Source organism: Dermacentor andersoni, chromosome 10 (genome assembly GCF_023375885.2).
Source record: "Dermacentor andersoni chromosome 10, qqDerAnde1_hic_scaffold, whole genome shotgun sequence".
Classification (NCBI taxonomy): Eukaryota; Metazoa; Arthropoda; class Arachnida; order Ixodida; family Ixodidae; genus Dermacentor; species Dermacentor andersoni.
The window spans coordinates 22,757,799-22,776,167 of record NC_092823.1 but is presented as its reverse complement, the minus strand read 5'-3'; the positions used below and the strand labels follow the sequence as shown (position 1 = coordinate 22,776,167).

The 18,369-nt window shown below is 46.7% G+C and overlaps 1 protein-coding gene across 1 annotated transcript in view; it reads left to right on the top strand.

Moving 5' to 3' along the window:
• LOC126519260 (PIH1 domain-containing protein 1-like) overlaps positions 1 to 18,369 on the top strand; it is a 79,145-nt gene that overhangs the window by 15,102 nt on the left and 45,674 nt on the right. Inside the window, exon 5 of the mRNA XM_050168878.2 lies at positions 11,848 to 11,944. Within this exon, the coding sequence (XP_050024835.1) occupies positions 11,848 to 11,944 (97 nt within the window). The remainder of the gene's footprint in view (positions 1 to 11,847; positions 11,945 to 18,369) is intronic.

Sequence of the window (18,369 nt, the reverse complement as noted above, 5' to 3'; positions counted from 1 at the left end):
CACAAGCACAACTAAAATGGTGTCAATTCCAACAAAAAAAGTTATGGCTTTGGTCGACTTGTCCATGGATTGAATCAAGACGTACAGATGTGCAGGTTGCCAGCGTAACATTGAAAAACTGCAGAATTTAGAATACTTGTTTCAAAATGTGTAATTTTGCTGTTATTCGAATGTAACGCTAGGGTCGAGTTCAAGCAATGAAAATCATAAGAAAAAAAGCTCATTACAGTCGAGTACAGTAGAACCTCATTCATACATTTCGGAAAAAATGAATTCGAGAAAAATGTACTAGCTGAGGAAACATACCATCCGAAGTAACTAAAGCAATTTGACGAACTCAACTATTCTTGATATTGTCACGTGGTCGTGACGTCAAAGAACACAGTAGCAATAATGTGAAAGGCAAAACTAGCTTTTATTGGGCGAACCTGTGCCCACAAAACAGGCTACACTTAAAGCACAACAAGAACGGCGAACACAGTCGGCGATCGTCGAAAATCTGATCAGCGGGTCAAGCGTCGGCTTTTATACAGCAGTCGTCGAATGTTCCAGAATAATCGTTTGGACCCGCGTGCCTTCCACAAAGTTCTATACCATTCGCGTCACGCAATGAAATCAGATAACACGAGGTCCGGCGACAAGAGACAGCGGATAGAAGCATCGATAACTTTCCAGAAACATTGGATGCATGCAGGTGCGTCCCGCGCTGTGCGATAACATTTGTTAGGCGGCGAAACGTGGTCGCCTGATAAAGATAAGTACACGTGTCAATATCTCCATAATGCAAAGTGTCGCACGGATCACTGCAACACGAGACGCCGGCGAGTGGAGCTGGTGGTGCTCCGATGGCTCAAGATGCGTTCTGTTTTCCTATTGTGCGATGTTTCAAGAGGACAACAGGAAACAAAACGAAATCGAGCTGGTGGGTGATACCGGATGCCACCAAAGTGTAACATGATGGCCGCATCGCGCCCCCTGCAGCAGGGAATGGCGGCACGTTTGGATTAAAGTCTAATAAACCCATGCAGTGCGCTGCCAATGACACTATGCACCATGTCCTGCAGAACAGATAGGTGAAGATGCTTATCATAATGGATTTGGCGGTGATAGTGGTGAATGGCTGCGTGCGACGACCCAGGCGGAGATTTGCTGGTACTGGAATAAGAAACTTTGCACACCGTCATTTTCATGTGAGACAGGCGGCTATACACTGTTCTTGATCACGTGCGCCTTGCGCCTTTTCTTGTTCACATGGGATCTAGCGGCCAGAAAACATATACCGTATTTACTCGCATAATGATCACACTATTTTGTCAAAATACATTGACTCAAATTCATGGGTGCGATCATCACGTGAGTTGAATTTCCTGCAAAAAAAAAAGAGATTTTTTTCATCCCGCAGCAACAACTAAGCACAAGATTCTCATTCATCCAGCCTTTCTCATGGCATCTCACGACCACATTTTTTGGCAGCTCCTCACCTTTAGGCATTGTCTTGCGCTTGAAGACGACATAGGGCGGGAGCTTGCGTTCGTCTGCCGTGCACAACAAAATAACAGTAACTCGTGTTTTCTCGTTGCCGGTGAACCGGATATAAACTTGTTTCGAGCCGTTTTCGTGCACGGTGAGGGGCAATGGCATGTCCAGATAAACCGGCATTTGGTCAGCATTGCTGATTTGCCCTAGCTGGAAGTTCTTGGACTTGTGCAGCAAAATAATGTGGTGCTAGAAAACCACAAGCAGCTCTTCAAACGATTTGGGCAGCTCTTGCGAAATCGAAGTTCGGCAATGTAAGGAAAATCCAGCATGGCACATGTAGCGATAAATCCAGTGCTTGCTCGCTTTTAAGGCGGAGCTTGGTAGCCCTTTTTCTCTTGCAAGCTCCTTCGCTTCTGCCTGCATAAGCTCCATGCTCACAGTTAGATGCATGGCTTGCTGTTGGCGTATGAACTCCGTCAGGATGAGTTCGATTTCCAGGACTGTCCCACTCTTTGGGCTGCGAAAGCTTCTTTGTGTTCTGCTACACGCGAAAAGGGCTTCCTTCTGTTGACGCCAAACTGCCTCCCGGCCACCCTGCTGCTGATGTCCTGTGCGGCTAAAATAACCTTTACAGTGGAACCCCGTTCATACGTTTTTCACCGGACCGAGGAAAAAAAACGTAACAGCCGGGAAAACGCAACAGTGAGGAAAGCTCCGAAAATGAATGAAAAAAGTGCAGCTTCAACTATAGACAATTTATTTCCACAGAGTGCGCTTAGAACTTAAAAAAGTATAGAGTGGTGGCTTGCCGTTTCTTTCACTCGCTAGAAATCACCACACGTTTCTCAATAGCCTGGAAGGTCGCATTGCTGTCAGCGTCACTGTGAGGTGCGACGTACCTGTGGAGGAGGTCCATAGCCGCGACGGCTTCTCCAAAGCTAGGATTGGCAACTCCCCGGCATCATGCGGCTCGTGCTCCTCCTCGTCACCAAGCCACGGCAATGGCAATGGACGAAGGAATATCCGCGGGAAAATTTGCCCTCTTTGGCGTAATCATGCTAACGATTGTTTAGTATTGCTGCGGAGCGCGCGCGTCCGAGCAGCCCGGTTGCGCACAGCGCGGCGTGGTTTCGCGAGAAATGTAAACAAGAGAGGAGAGCTGGCCCGATAGGCAGAGCAACGCCAACTTCCGGCTTCCCTTTAGCTATAGCTTCACAAAGAGTGACGTCAGGGCCTCTCCTGAGTTTCCTTCCTCCGTGAGTCGACCCATTCAACAAACCATGCGGGGACCGTAATCACAGTGATGATAGTGAGAGCATTTTTCATGAATGGCCACCTAGTGGCGGCCTCTCGAACTGGCGTGCGGCTTCTTGCAGCCAGTTCCATAGCCAAGCCCAGTCAAAATTCGTCGAAAGTCAAAATGGCGGTTGAAGCGCGTTGCCTACTTTAGCCCAGGCGGGTTCGGGTTGCGACGCATCATGCGGGAACGTTTTCACAGCTACTACGCAACAGCGGGGTTCCTTATACATTGGATCCTATGGAAGCCATGCCGGGACCGGATGAAAACGACGTAGCAGCCGGGAAAACGCAGCAGTGAGGAACGTAATAGCGGGGTTCTACTGTATATTGAAAGCAGCCGAGTACTGTTTTCATGGTCCGGACATCTTGGTCCTTCTATGTGGAATAAAAAAGATGCACTTCGCGAAGTGTGGTTTGCACATGTGCTGCCAAGGTATGCACTCAACAATAAAGGAACGATGCTGTGGTCACGCAGCAATAATGGAACCAAGTCGTTGCCACGCAGCAAAAAGGAAGCCAAGCCGTAGCCACGCAGAAATAATGAAGTCAAGCCATAGCCACGCAGCAATAACGAAAGCAAAACTTCTAGCTCAAATTTCTGACTGAAATTTTTGTTCGGATCCGCTTTTAGTACAAAGTGAAAATTTGGGACGCTAATAATAAGTAAAAACCTCGTATTATTTGGAGCGGTTATGGTATTATAAGTGAATGTTTACAAGTTGATATGGCCGATAAGAGCACTATCCTTACTTCATACGGCTGTATACTAATTTGCTGTCGCAGTCGATGCTTCGTTTTTCGGGCGAAACTGTGCCTTTTTCTTTCTTTCTTCTTTTCGTGTTACATCTTGGAGGCAATGCTCTTTATCTACGAGGTGTTCTGCTGAGTAGCAGCACCAGGTAATGTCTATAACACAGCGGCTGTGACGTTTGTCGGCGCTCGCAGTACTGAAAAGCATAGCCTTTGAGATTTGTGGCTATTACTCAAAGGAAAGCATCATTGGGATACGTGTTTGGGTGCCACCACTGTGTATAGTGGAACTTGGCAGCATGCAGCCAGTGCATCTACGAAAGTACAATGGAGACCGACGTCACAGCAGGTGTGATGCGTTTCGAGAGTGCATTTTAGAACACAGCTCTTGTTCCTGCGGCAAGCGTCAGTGCGCATCGCGTGCGGCCAATCATGCTACGGCGCCTGTGCTGCACCAGCCACAACGCCATCCCCTCTAGACATCGTCACACACGCCGTCGGCTGTTCTCTTCGGAGCATGTGCAGAACGATCCCCAACCAGCGCACCGCTTTGAATGGCTACCTGCGATTGTCACTGAAGCGGTGTGGGCACCTTTTTTTCCCGTGCCATGTGATGTATTTCCGTGCCCAATGCGCTGACACACACATCAGCGCAGTCGGCGCAACGAATGTGTGAAAGGCGCAAGAGCCATTTGACGTCGGGCGTGTCGGGCCGCATTGACCGTGTCCGGTTATGTTGGCTGCGCCAGTGCTTCGAACTATAGACGTTGTTCTCACCAACGTGACGTAGTGTGTGCTCACTGTTGTAGCTTCGACGGGGCGGCTGGACAGAGGATCTATGACATGAGGCCTAAACGGCCGGGGGGCGCACAGTGCCGCAAGAAAAAGCCAGACTGCTTCAGTCGGGGACCAGACCAAGAATGATTTTATTTCTGCGAGGGGTAACGCTGCAGGCAACTTACAGCGTTTGGCGCTGAGTGGCACCCTGACGTAAATGACCCAAAACCGAAACCAGAAGCCAACACAGGATACCACGCTCACGCTACGTCGGGCTATATATGCGCCTTAACCCAGCTATTTTTTTCTCTTTCATTAGTTCGAATTCTGCATAATTCGAATTTTTGTAGCATCCCCGCGGAATTCGAATTACCGGGCTTTTACTGTACAGTGCAGTCCACTTATAACGATATCGATAAAGACGAAAAATATGATCGTTATAACCGATGATCGCTATATCTGGACTGCAGTTATCAAAAAAAAAAAAAAATTTAAACGCGTTTGCGCTCTTTACCTTTGCAGCTCTGAACTCGAATTCGCTACTTGCTCTAAAGAATAGATGATGTATACAGTAGGCCGTGAAAAACAAACTTTATTTCTAGCGCCAATGACCGTGTCAAGGATTAGGCGCGCCGAAATAGTCCGAAATCTGCACTTGCTTTTGCGGCAGCTTCAGCTTCACAACCGCGGTGTGCATGGATTCCAGCTGCTGCGCGAACACTGGCGGCAATCCTTTAGCATGCATAAAATCAATTAAGGAGTCGATCGACGACAGTGCACTTTGCGTGGACATCGTGGTCGAGGTCAAGGAGCCACTGTCGATCTCGTTGTCGCTGATGCCGTCGCCACCGTCGCACAACTTTGCGTCTGTCGAGACAGCACATCTTCGGCGATCGCCTCGTCGGTGACCTCATTGCAGAACGAGGCAGCACTGTCTGCAGTCAAAAACTCCTCCTTCGACACACCAGTAGGAACGAGCTCCCAGAGCTCGGTCAGCGACTTCCACCGGGTCGGTCTCAGCGGGTTGGGGAAGTTCGTCCTTACGCACAAAGCCCGCCTTCTTTAAGCCATTGGTGATGAACCACTGGTAAAGCGCCTCTTCAACATCGGCGTACAAGGGGTCTCTAACCCCTTTTCCGCCGATCGGAATGGCCGCTGATAGCTCCTGCCTTCACAATCGCGGTGCTCCCGGTTTTCAAGATGGTTGATATCGTTAACTGGACGAGCTCATACTTCTTCACGAGGGCGCTCACCTTGAAGCCGCATCGAGAGTCCTGCAAAATATCCATCTTCGTGTCAAGCGACACAGCTTTGCGCTTTGTCGGCGCTATCTTCGAACTGGGTTGAACCGTTGGTTGCACGCTGCTTCGGTGGCGTCAGCCTGCTATCGCGAGAGAGACGCGGGACGGGCGCCACCGCGCCGCTTTGCTTGTCGCTTCTTTTTTTCTTTCTCTCTCTTTCGGAGCGACTGTGGCCGACGCGCATGAAGCAGCTAGTGCCATCTTGTGGCGCGCTGCGCAAACGTTGGCTGCGCCTACTCGTGCGCGGGCGGGGCGAGACGCGCTGCGCGATAATGGCGGCAGATACGAACTTACGGAGGTAAACATCGCCTCGTCTCGACATCGTTCGTTTCAGGGAACTAAGCAACGCAAACGTTACGATTATTTGGCACGGAAAACGCCGTCCAGACTGCAAAATTTTGATCGTTATATCCGATATGCGGTGAATAACCTATCGTTATAAATGGTTTTTTTCCCCATAGACCTAATGCATAAAATGACACTCTCATGTCGACCCATCGTTATAACCGATATATCGTTATACGTGGTATCGTTATAAGTGGACTGCACTGTATTTCTGACACGGCTTTCAGACATGGCTTCCTGATGATGGCAGTGTCTCACAAATAGCCAAGTAATGCGCTCGCATTAAAAGTGACTGCGCGCTGGCATTTTCACATGATACGGATGGGTGAATATTGCAAGGAAGCTGATGCAGCGGGTGGCTATTGTTTATTGCGTGAGCCTTCCACCTTGTTTACGTGGAATCTAGCGGTCAGAAAATGTGTAATTTGTTTGCATTCAACAGCAGGGAGCGGCAGTGTGTTTGGGTTATTGTCTATCAAAAGCGTGCAGTACACTTGCAACGGCACCATGCGCTGTGAAACCAGTAGGTGAAGGTGTTCATCAGAATAAGGTTGGCAGCGAGAGCTGTCAACCCTATTTGAGCAGGCGAGTATTGTGGGGAAGTTGCCATAGTGGGCAGCCATAGATATTCTTGATCGCACGCCCCTCGTGCATTGTCTTGCTTACATGGGATCTAGCAGCTCAAAAATGCATCATGCGATTACAGTTTGGTGATGTATTGAACTTTGTTGCCGAAAGACTGCGTTTTTTGGGATGCATGAACCAGGAAGAAATGAGCGTAACTACAACGAAACGTCATTAAACCGTGGTTGGCCGGAGCTTGGAAAAAGTATGTGCTAAACGGTAGTACTGCTTAACCGAAATAGCATGAGATCACTCAATTACCTGTCAAAAACAGAACTCGGAGAAAGCGCGATGAAAGGGCAAAAGACATGCAGTATTTCTTATTCATTTTGCACGACAAAAGTCTGTTATTTTTGTTTGATGCCGCAGCAGCCTAGCAGCAAAGACAGCAGCGTCAAACTTTCTTAAAGGGCCCCTCACCAGGTCTGGCCATATTGAGCAGTGTGCGCTAAATACTGTGTTTGCAAAGTATTACATCGCTACGTGCCACGGAAAGGTATGAAATTTAAATCCAAACTCCGCTTTCCCATTCCCTCGCGGCGACCGCGCTCCAAGCCGGATGATGACTTACTTGTGTCCATGCGCCTATGTATTCGTGTCCGCAGTGTGACGTCAATCATCGAGACACATGACTTCGTGAATTATTCAAGGCAACATCTGTTATATTCTCTTTTTTAAATTATGAGGTTTTACGTGCCGAAACCACTTTCTGATTATGAGGCACACCGTAGTGGAGGACTCCAGAAATTTCGACCACCTGGGGTTCTTTAACATGCACCTAAATCTAAGTACACGGGTGTTCGATGGAGGTGAAATGTGGCCGCCGTGACCGGGATTCGATCCCACGACCTTGTGCTCAGCAACCTAACACCATGGCCACTGAGCAACCATGGCGGGTTTCTGATATTTGTGTGATCTGTTGCTTGAATTGACGAATTGAAGTTTAGAGAATAAATATAACACGCAAACGGAATGTCTGTGTGTGTTTTGTTTAACTTCGCACCGAAGCAAGAGAGATGTACTTCCTCTTTTTCTGCTTGTTCCCACAGTCATGCAGTCACATGCACAGGTACCAAAACTATGCCATTTTCTACCGTGTTCCAGCGCTTGATCGTGCTCTGTGATGTGCTTGTGTCTGCCTCCGTATTCGTGTAGCACTGAATTATACCGGTCGAAGTTAAGAGAAAAAAGAATAAAGGCATAGCCCATGATGTATGCGTGACGCGATCCTCGAGCTCTTGTATGGGAGAACGCAAGAAAAGAATTTCACTTGCGGAGGCTAGACGGGGAGTGGAGAGTCTGAAATCATGGGTTCGCGGCACTGAAATATTTCTATCTCGGCTATTAATGAGCCGAATATAAAAATTTTTGCGGCAGAATGTCCCCTAGAGGACACGTAACAACTACCAGCGTAAAACCAAAATTTGCTATGGAGCCTGGTGAGGGGCTGTTTAAGCTCAGCAAACACTCGCATGAGGCTGATATAACGTGCAGCTTCTGCCACTGTCGGGCCTTAATCGCCCGTGCTGTCGCTTTCTGTGTCTTCTTCATCCCTGTCGTTAGGCGACACTTCGGCATTAACGGAGGCAACGATGGTGAAAAGACGAACCTCGAAAAGTTGAACCTCGTAGCCGACATCTTTTTGCAGTCCCAGCAGCACTGCTGAGCATCTCTTTTGCATTCCAAATGCCACACAGTGTGGTCAACAGTAAATCCCTCCTGCATGCCAGCGCCAACATTGTGCCACGTTTGATGGCACAAACAATGTCCAATTGTTCTTTTGTGCTGAGCACCTGGTTTTTGTCCTAGCTTGCACAGCACCACAAAACAGGCCACAACGCTCCGACTCTGACAAAGCGTCGAAATGATGCTGATGTTGACGTGGCTTCACCCTTCCAAGCGCCCTCTGTGTTTGCGCTTGGAGGCCATTCCAATCTCTGAGGCTCATTGTTCTGCTGGGCCGACATACAGCCGTGATTTCATGAAGAAAAGTGGAAACACTATGTGTTAACCGATATGTACGCAATAAGCTGGTACAGTTTGTGTGGATACTATTATGTTCAATGGCCACTGAGTCGAGAATTTGGCTTTACTACTTTTAAAATGAAACTACTGTTTAAGCAGGTACGGTCTAACGAGGTTTTACTGTACCTCCAGTTGAAGTAGTAATGAACAGGTTACAGAGGCTCCTTTTATAACTTGCAATGAAGTTACAAGGGCCTTACATGACATGAAACAAAGAAAAGTGGCAGGAGAAGATGGAATAACAGTCAGTGTAATCACAGATGGAGGAGACATGCTTGAAAAGCTTGCGGCCCTTTATACAAAATGTCTCGCAACTTCAAGGGTCCCAGAGAAATGGAAGAATGCAAACATTATACTAACCCTCAAAAAGGGAGACATTAAAAAATTGCAAAATTATAGGCCCGCTAGCTTACTTCCTGTATTCCCTTTTTTTTTTTTCGCCAATCTCTGTATCTGTTGTGTGCACATGTGCATTGATGATAAACTGCAAGTACAGTGCATGTGTCTTGTTCCTCTTTGTTTCATACTGAAATACATTCAGTATTGAGTGTTCCTTCACAAGATTTTTATGCTAACAGAGAGAAATAATGATTTGTTCTCACCCGGAAATGAATTATTGCGCCAAGCCCACAGTAAACCAGGCATCAACAACGCTGTCCAAGGTTGGGGGATGAGATTGGGATGCCACCTGTTGCTATGCTCAACTCTTAACGCTCATGTGAACTTTTATGGAAAAAAAAAATTTCATGCATACGCACCACAAATCTGATCTAGTCCTTACCACTGGCACTGTCGCCACTAGTTAGGCTTTGTTTGGCAGCACATTCATGGATATAGAGTCGTCCTCCGGGCCATCCATGGCATAAGGTGTCCCTGTTACATTAAAGCTATTCACAGCCTTGTCCGATGATCCCACTTGCCACACTCTCAAAATCGAAAAACAGATATGCTGTACCAACACTCTCTTCGCTTGTTCAATCGATGTCTTCCCTTGGTCAGCCTTGGCCATCCGTTCCGAATACAGTAGTGGCATCTGCCCTCTGCTTTGAATGGCCTGCTCAAGGATGCTGGTCGGGCCAGCAGGTATGACTGCCAGGTGCGTCCATGTTTCATGCAGTTGGTGAGGTGGCCACGAAAACTGTCTGAACTGCACAAGGCCTTCTGGGGTGCTTCCTTTCTTTAAAGGGAAGCTTTCCTTGTAAACCCTCATAGACCATTCTGACCATGGTTGCTTGGTGTTGCTCTCTTGTAAAAAAAAAAAAAAAAAAAACGGATTCCATACACTGTGGGAATCAATGTGAGTGAAGCTTTGTATTCCGTTTGCTTTGATTGATGATAATTAGCACTGATGATGGCAGCAAATGTGTAATTTCTTCAGCGTTTAGTCCAATAGGACCGTGGTGAGTTGATGTTAAACGTTACCTTGCGTGCACCACTGCTGTTTGTCTGCATTGTCTGCAGAACATGTTTGCTTGAGGCGTTGTGCGTCATTGTTCATAATCTCTGAGAGGGTTGAGCATTATCATTGCCTCACATTGCGTCATGGCAGCAGCAGTCCGCACCATGTTTTGCGGTGTAGCAAAGCTCCTCCTGTTCCATGCAACACTTCTTTTGGCCCTGGATGTCCGCGACGCTGAGTGCGTGCCTTGGAGTCATCTTGCTGATGCGTGTTTATGTGCTTCTTCTGCATACGTGGCCAGCACGCTGTTGACATGCCAGCTCCAAGCGCTTTTCAGGCTGCGGTCGATTTGTAATGTTTACACTATCACAGGCCATCACGCGATTTCCACAGCCCAGCACTTGTGTTTTTGTCGCATAAGAAAGCAAGCACAGCGCATGCCATATGCACAAACTGTGATATGCCACCGCTGCGCCGGCCGGAATGTGCGGAGGCACCATCTGGTGGTGTTGCAAGAAACCCAGCAGTGCAAGCAAGCAAGACCGCAGCAGCAGCGCCCGGGAAGTTGGGAGAAGAGGCAAAAAAAGCTTAACTTTAATAGCTCATACTTAAAAAAAATTATGTGCCCCATGGTGGAAGTGAACCTCAGTTCCCCAGCACATCAGCCCAGTTATCCACCACAGTTCACATATAGAAGCTAATGGGTTGACTCTGGTTGACAGAAAGAATAAAAATTAACATTTCAAAAACTGGCAAAATGCATTGATGCTACAGCTAACACTCATCGGCACTGTGGATAATGGTGTGCTTATAAATCTGATAATTGATAAAGGAACATTTGTGCATATTGCTGTCGACAGTGGAGGCGCATTCCTTGAAACTAATGCTAAGCGCATGATTTCTGCTAAATAGATTTCATTAGGTTATTGTCCGGCTTCAATTCCAACATTGGTACGTGCTTTCTAAACTTAATAATTTACACTGTACTAGTGAAGTTTTGTTAATTAGTGAACATCACTCTGCAATTTTTCTTGCAAGTAGTGTCAGCCATTTCAAATCCAGTTTACCTGAAAGAACTGCTGTATCGAATACAGAGGTTTTTGGGAGGTCTGTTTTTATTAAGAAATAGATAACCCATTACATGCCTGCCAACCCTCCCAAATGTTTTCTAAAATTTGTCAATTTAGGCTCGTTCTGCAATTTTGTTAATATTGCGGCATGTTTTATGAAAAACGATGTGTTAAATATAAGTTGGGGTGGTGCGGTATTGGGAAAAAGATGCGTACCAAATAAATTGTGATGCTATATATGTGCCTCTATTCATGGCAGCCCAAGATGCGATATATCAGAGAGGCAGTTGGAACAAATTTATTGAGACAAGTTCTTCAACGAAGCCTAATTGGCAGTAGCAGAGTTAAAAAAGTCACTGTGATCTATAAACACTATGTTGGTAGTCTGTGTTCCAAGTGTGTTGCTCCTTGTGCACTACGTCTACATGTTAACTGCGAGTATAACGGGTTAATAAAATGAGTATGTATCACACAAGTAGTATGTGCTTAGGGCTAACTAAAAAAGTATGTGTGCTATCCCCTGCCCCACCTTGTGTCGGCACTATTTTTCATAATTTTGTAACTCGTAAGTGGGCAGCAGTGCCAATGTCATTATATTCAGCACTACTCAGACGAAACTAAACTCCTTGATGAGCCTAATTCATGGACTAAGTGGTTTGACGAAAATTGAAAGGGCAGGCTTGTATTGAAAGTGTTAAGGGGTTGAAAATGTAGAGTGCTGCTCTCTGATGAACTGGACGCCAATTGCAGCGTGACATTATGTTTTGGTCCTGTGCAGACAACTATGTGGTGCTGAAGAACAAGCTGTACATGGGCACCATGCCTGACCACTGCATACAGGATAGGAAAGGACCGCTGATATCCGAGCTCCCCACGTGAGTCCCATCAACAATTTCTTGCACGTTTTTGTGGCGTGTGCAAAACTGTTGTGTTGCGGCTCTGGTGTCCTGAGCAAGGTTGTTATGCGGGCCGTGGTAGTGCAACAGAAGCTCTTTAAGTAGGCCTACACGATGAGAGGGTGTCCAGAGCAGGACGAGAAATACAGGCTTGAAGTTCCCATCCCAGTGGAGATGGTTGTAACTGGACTTTTGAGCAACCTGGTAGACGGACAGACAATTGCAGGCTATTGCAGGATGTCAGCATGGGCAAGGGCATCACGTGTGTGTGTGGAGTACTCAAGGTCGCATCAGAAGGGGGTAATGTGTTGAGTTGAAAGCGGGTCACGGCCGAACTATAAGAAAGGAGAGTAGCTGGCAGTGGCATGTTGTGAAAAGTTATGGGTGAAGGTAACTAAAGGTAATGCAGTGTGCCAGGTGAGGTGATCATAGGAGACATACATAAAAGGCATGTCTGTGAGTGTATGGTTCAGATGTTCAGTAAGTCAATTGCAATGGAGTTGACAGGCTGTTATGAATTTGTGACAAGTTGAGCACAAGTGCAGAAGTTCACCCACAATAATGTGTGCAATAAGTCTTGCACTGTTTCAAGAGAAAGCTTAATCACAACACCCTGTACAACCGAGACAAGAATGTCCTGGTTAAAAGTGGAGTTGCCAATGGCTGCGCCTTCCACTAGAGAGGTGAATTTGAGTGGTCTCTGGCCAATTGTAGCAGCCGTTGGTGCAAGCACGCTCTCCAGGCTCAGTATACTTCACTACCAGAAACATTAGCAGACTACCCGAGAATCAAAATGTAATGGTACATTTGGCTGGCCATTTTTTAGCGCTCCAGAGTTCTCTGGCAAATCGTAATACATATTTGGCTGGTTCTTTCAAAGGGCTCAGAGACGCTCTCACTTTCAACCTGCAAGCATGATCGAGATGGCAGAGTTCTGGTTGCATGGCTTCTGCAGCTTTCATTGTTGGCGCGATGTCAGCTACGGCAGCATGCCTCGGCACCTGCGTGCCTTTGTGAACAAGAGAAACGTGCTGTGTTTCTATTTCCAGCCTCCAATTGCTCTGGTTAGCAACTAGGCGTTTGGCTTGGTCCTGCTTTCTCGGGCTTCGATGGAGAGTGGGCTCCACGTCGTTGCAGTCCGAGTCGGAGCTCGGTAGGGAACAGCCAAATGTACCATTAGACTGGCGATCTGTGGCTCCGCAGTTTGAATCCTCGCAGGCACTTCAACTCTCGAAACGAAGCTTTCTTTGCCTCTTTCCCCCCTCTTGTGGCTGCTGTCAGGCCGAGCATGTACTCAGTAGTCTTGTCTCGATGCGATGCTATGGCCTCGTAGATAGTACCGCATTGCTATTGCAGCATTTGGTTATTTGCGACGTCATGCACGCAAAGTGCGTTTACGCTGGGGGCAACAAACAGTGAGACGTGAATATTTAGTCCAGAGACAAAAGAGAGCAACATAGATAGGAAGACAATGGTGGCTTTGAACATAATCGCACACGTGCTTGTAAATAAATGCAAAGCGGGGCAGCATTGATGGGACAGTGGGGAAACGTAACCATTTCGTTTGCAGCTGCAAACAGCTACTTGGAGAAATACTTTGTACAGGATGCCAAATCAGTTCTGTGGAAAACCAAAAAGAGGAGGAAGGTTGATGAAAGGGAAAATTGTTATCCATGCGACTGCATTGTGAAGCTACAAAGGAAGCCTATGCAGATCTTTTTCAGAAGTTTGTGTGTGTCTTCTCTGTAGCTTCGCTATAAAATGGGTGGATGACAGTTTTGCCTGTCGTTTTGTACAGCATGAGTACAGCTTGGTGCGTAGTGTGTACAACAGACTGGTTTACACCAGCTGTGTCTGCAGTGCTGGAACAACACGTTTAACCTGAGGAATGTGTTTTCTTGTAGAAACGGGCCCAGATTCATTGTTTGGTTCATACTTGCAAGTGGTCGCTAGCCGAAAGCAATTGTTTCTTGCTAAAAAGTTTCACCTAAACTATTTTCCACACCATGTGGGATCCGTGTAATTTTGATTCTTCATTTATAAATTTACTTATAAACGTACTTTACTACTAAAAGATACAGCAACTGTAGGGTGACTACACTAGGTGATTAAACGAGACTAGTTTTTTTTTTTAATTTAGTGCAAGGCAGAGAATTCTTAAACAAAAAGAATACGTATTGTCTGAGTACTACACCCTTTGTTGGCTAGGGTGCTCCACTGCTAAGCACAAGGTCACAGGTTCAGTTGGTTCAGGCCGCGTTCCAAGAAGGGCTAAATGCAAGATTTCTTGTGCGCTTAAATTTAGGTGCATGTTGAAAGAACAACAGTTGAAATTAATCTGGATTCTCCCCCTTCTTTCGGCATCTGTCAGCCTGTGAGCTACATTAGTATGTTAGATGCCGTAATATGATTTTGATTGTTTTAGTACTATAGCTGCCGACTTCAGTTCTGCAATTGCAACATGTGAACTGCAAATGTGATAAAATGGTACTGCCGAACATCTGTTTGCCTGATTGCTGAAGTGCACATGTACAATTGACTTCTGGTAATTTGATGCTGACGGGACTGACGAAACTGGTGGTATTATTCAGTGGGTTGAATCAAACAAAAGGCAAAAAAAGAAAGCCGAAACGTGCCATTGATTTACTTGTCAGTATTTACCTTTAAATGTAGCTTTGCTGCAACAAAGTTATGGTATGTGGTGAAGCGTACATAACGGGGAAAGGTGCCACTGTGACAGGGCACATATTCCTTACTTTACATACGTACATGTACTGTCTCTGGTGACAGCATGAGCACCAAGATGCCTCATTTAATGTTTACTGGCAGGCCTTTTCAGCTTTAGGTGGACCCTCGCTCTTTTGTTGGCTTTAAACGTCCCCTTGACCTTCTGAGTTTCTTTTTGTCTTACCGTCTGCCTTTCACTAGCTTTCTGGAAATACAGATGGTATTTCTCCGGTCCTTGGAGCACAGTACATGCACTACGGGCACAGCCCATTCACGTATAGAGGAGTGGAGGAGCGACGGGAGAGAGGGGCGCGAGGCTGGCGATGTGGAGAAGGCTGGAAAACAGGTTCTACTGTATGAGCATGCGGTGGCCATTGGATTGGCGGGCGAGGATGCAACAGCTTGAATTTCTCCTTTTCTTTTCAAGGATTTTTCATTTCATTACCTTCTGGTACGGACATCCAGCAGCCAGACTTCATTGTTATAACCCATAATGCAGCATGGGGGCATTGTAGTAAGCGGATCATTTCACCCTATAAATTATACCAAATTGACGTTGCAGCAGCTCCATATTGTTATAACCATTACAATGTTAAAATTCATATCGTTATCGGCTTCAACTGTACACCACCTTGACCAGGTTTGCTTTGCTGAAAGACAGCCAGCACAAACTCCTGCCTCGGCTCTCTCTGGTTATTTAGCATGTGTGTATATCTGTGTACGAGTGTTTTTGCTTCCCGCCTTGTTCACTCTTGTCCATTATTGTCTTCGTCCTTCCATTGTGTCCGAGCGCCTTACTTCACAGTAGTGCGCTGCAATTATTCAACATGTGCAACCAACAAGCCCCGACCTTAGCTCTTACCATTCAGGATCTAACTGTGGCAGCCGGGTATATAACCTGCGAAGCAGTGCTTGGCAGCAGAGCAGCATAGCTATTGAATGTGTAGTCTTTCTTCTTTATATTTCCTTAATAGACTTCATCTCAATATTACCAAATCAATCAAAACAGACTTTCGAAGGAATACTTATCAGTCCAAACTGATTCAGTGTGTTTCTGTTTAGTGTGCCTTTAAGGTCTGCTCAATGCTTGGTCGATGAGTGTTCTGGCATTCCGCCACCATGAAAACGTCACTGTGGCCAGTGATTGACCCTGTGACCTCATGCCCAGCTGCTGCACACATTAGTCACTGAGGCAGGCGCACTCTTTACTGCTTTGTGTGAATACAATTTAACCTCATTGATATGTTCTTGTAAAGTTTTCTGGCTCTTATGCCCTGAAGCACAGGTTTCGTTTAGCTCCCGTAGGTTCACATGTATAAGCGTCCCGTTTGTTACATTTCTCTTTGCGGTTGTTATGTCCATAAACTGTGGCATTGCTCTGCTGATGCAGCATCTTCTGTCACTGCTGCATGTCGCCTTTGAAGACAGTCTCTTCATAAAACCTGCCATTCTGCACAGAAAGACTATCATTGTCATGTCCAGATCATTGCCGGTCACCAATTTCAACACGGCTCCAAAAGTCAAAAGCCAAGATGAGGTGGAGGAAGCCATAATTGGTAGCTCCACACCCATATTTGTGGATACTGTCTCACGGTATACAATACTTTGCGCAGTTACTTCCATATACAAGGCTGCACAGAAACTGGAAAAGGGCTGTGAGACTATGGGGACAAAAAGAAAGCTGTTGTTATTGAAGGCTTGACCCAAACACTAAAGGTAATTTTACAAGCTCCATGTTGTGTTAGTCAAGGCAATCAGTCTAACTGGCCCTGCAGCAGTAACAAGCTTTACTTAGGGGGCATTTTCAGCAGTTTGTCGGCTTTCTATTCAATTTCAAATAAAGGTTTGTGTAAGCGTAGCTTCTTATCTCATTAGTAGTGCTTCCACATCAGCTGTTACATTTTTATACCTGCCAACTCTCCAGCATTTTGCCTACAATTGACATATTTGTGCTCGTTTTACGATTTCATGAATGTTGTGTCAAATTTTCCAAAAAGTAGGTCCAGTTCATGAAAAAGTTTCGAAGCTGTCGAAGTATGGGCTAGTGCCAGATGGCGCCAAAAAAATGTTTTGAAGAAAAGTCAGTTTTACCCAAAAAGCGAAGCATCGATTGCGATGGCAAATTAGTAGACCGCTATACGAAGTAAGGATAGCAGTTTTATCGGCCGTGTAAACTTGTAAACATTTGCCAACTAAATTAACAAGCGTGGTGTCACACGTTGTTACGAACAGCCTGCAAGAGTACCGACCTTCAAAATATTCCCAGCCAGCCGCACCGGTGGGGGTGGCGATATTCGGAGAACCAGACTTTGGAATGCGCCCGGCCCTCTGCGATGACTTGTTCTGGGAAAACAACAATACGCCGTGTCCTCAAGCGAACACCGCCGTTATGACTAAACGCAGTCGGTGGATCAAGTATTGTTCGTGGTTTCGCCGTGGCCGCCACGGGTTGTTAGAAGCGGTGGAAATCCGGGGAGCTCCTGGAAAATATTTTGCGCTGCCGTCTCACGCAGCTTAGAAATCATGGACAGACACGGCGGCCATTGTCTGCAGAGTCAACACTGGGTGAAGAGGCGCCTGTTTGGAGAAAATCAGCGTGTCTCCGAGAATATCATCTCGGCGTGGTCAGTGAAACCAGTGCGAAAGTGTGTGTAACCCTCCCCCTTAAAGGCGGGTTGGCTACGATGACTTTGACGCTCCGAGTTTGTAGCAGGTTGAACGGCCGTTTTTCCCTCGCCTAGGGAGGACTGAGTGTATTTAATGAGCCCTTGGCGGCTTCTCAGTGTGCATTCCTCTTTCTGTCATGTTAGACTGATAAACTGTAGCCTTCTCATGTAGATACTGTAAATAAATCCCATATTCCTCGTTCTCAATGAGAAGCAGTCCTTCCCTTCAACAACGTCCTCACTATAGATAAGTTGGACGATGGCATGGGCCAGCTACCATCTATTTCGTGCCCGACCCCAACCATGACAACGTGCACAAGCAAGCATGAACACATCTCACTTGATGACTGCGGAAAGTTGCCATCAAAACGCTAGAGTGAGGAGCGCAGCAGCAGGAGCGAGTGAATTGACCTTTGACCTTCATGCTATTTCTCACTTCAATGCGAACTAAGCGTCGAGAACACAGCGCATACAAAGCTCAGCCTTCCGCACACCTAGGCTCTCTACTCATTGCAGTTCGCTTTCAAGACGGGGCCCACTTGGCCACGCCGTAGGCAACAGCCGCCGGAGTAAAACGTCCCTCTCCCACCGGTGCGACTGAAGATCACTTTCAAGTTAGGTCTGCATAGACGTGATGCACTGCAGCCACCAGAGTACAATGAGCACCCCTCTCCCTCCCGTCATTGCCTTCGGCGTGCCAGCTCCTCGCTTTCCTCCGTCTGTTGCACATGCAAGATCGAGTCACCATCGTAGGCCGCGCGCTTTCACTCGCATATACAGCGACAATGTTATCACCCTTGGACTTCATGCGGACATCATGGTGATGGCGTAAATGGGCTTCGGGTGTCTGTAAATGGCTATCGCAATAGAAGGAATTGTCATAGTACCTGCATCGCCCTTTGGCGGTTGCACTAGTCAACTCTACCATATACTAGACTAGAGGGATACTTGCTTTGAGCAAGTTTATCCATAGAAGTTTCTGAAGCAGGTGAAGTTGGCAACAGCAGAATG